This window comes from Entamoeba dispar, genomic scaffold (assembly GCF_000209125.1).
Source record: "Entamoeba dispar SAW760 scf_1105229464035 genomic scaffold, whole genome shotgun sequence".
NCBI lineage: Eukaryota > Evosea > Mastigamoebida > Endamoebidae > Entamoeba > Entamoeba dispar.
In genome coordinates, this window is record NW_001855991.1 from 642 (window position 1) to 1,314 (window position 673).

At 20.4% G+C, this 673-nt stretch overlaps 1 protein-coding gene across 1 annotated transcript in view; it reads right to left on the reverse strand.

The window, feature by feature from the left end:
• Nucleotides 1-548: 548 nt before the first annotated feature.
• The window catches only part of EDI_000110 (uncharacterized protein), a gene marked incomplete at both ends in the record, with an annotated part of 531 nt that continues 406 nt past the window's right edge, over nt 549-673 (reverse strand). Inside the window, one exon of the mRNA XM_001733515.1 lies at nt 549-673. This exon is cut by the window's right edge and continues 406 nt beyond it. Coding sequence (XP_001733567.1) covers nt 549-673 — 125 coding nt within the window.

Sequence of the window (673 nt, forward strand, 5' to 3'; positions counted from 1 at the left end):
AACAAATATACCATAAGCCAAAACTAGTAAATTCAATGGTATTGATAATTAAATAACATTTCATTCAGATAATAGTATTTGTTTTATGTAATTGAAATGATGTATATACTAAAACAAATACCAATTTGAATTATCACGATTATATTAAGTTATATCATAATTATGTATATTTGTGATATTAGTTGATGTCTTTTCTCTTGTTTTCATCATTTGTTGTATTCAAAAATCATAAACATTCATGTTTTGTTTAATGAAAGTAAAAACATTAAAAGAATTCTTTATACTTTAATTTTGAACATTCATATTCTCTTTATCATTACATTGAATCATTCTAGTATTCTGTTCTGAAAATAACTTATTTTCTTAACAAAATCATCCTCTATCTTCATAATTCAATTGAATTAATTCATATAAATAATCAAGTATTATTTGTTCTCTTTATAAAGAAATACAACTCAAATAAATTCTGTTTAATATTGTTCATTCTTACATACACATTATCAACAATGAAACAAACTAGTTACAAATGATTTCAACTCATTTATTCATTATAATATTTGTTTTTCATTGTTTTTGAATGAAAAAACACTAAAATGTTGTTTACTCAATACAATAGTTAAATCAATGACAAATATAGATAGAAAATAAAAGAATGTACATAACAAATTCAATT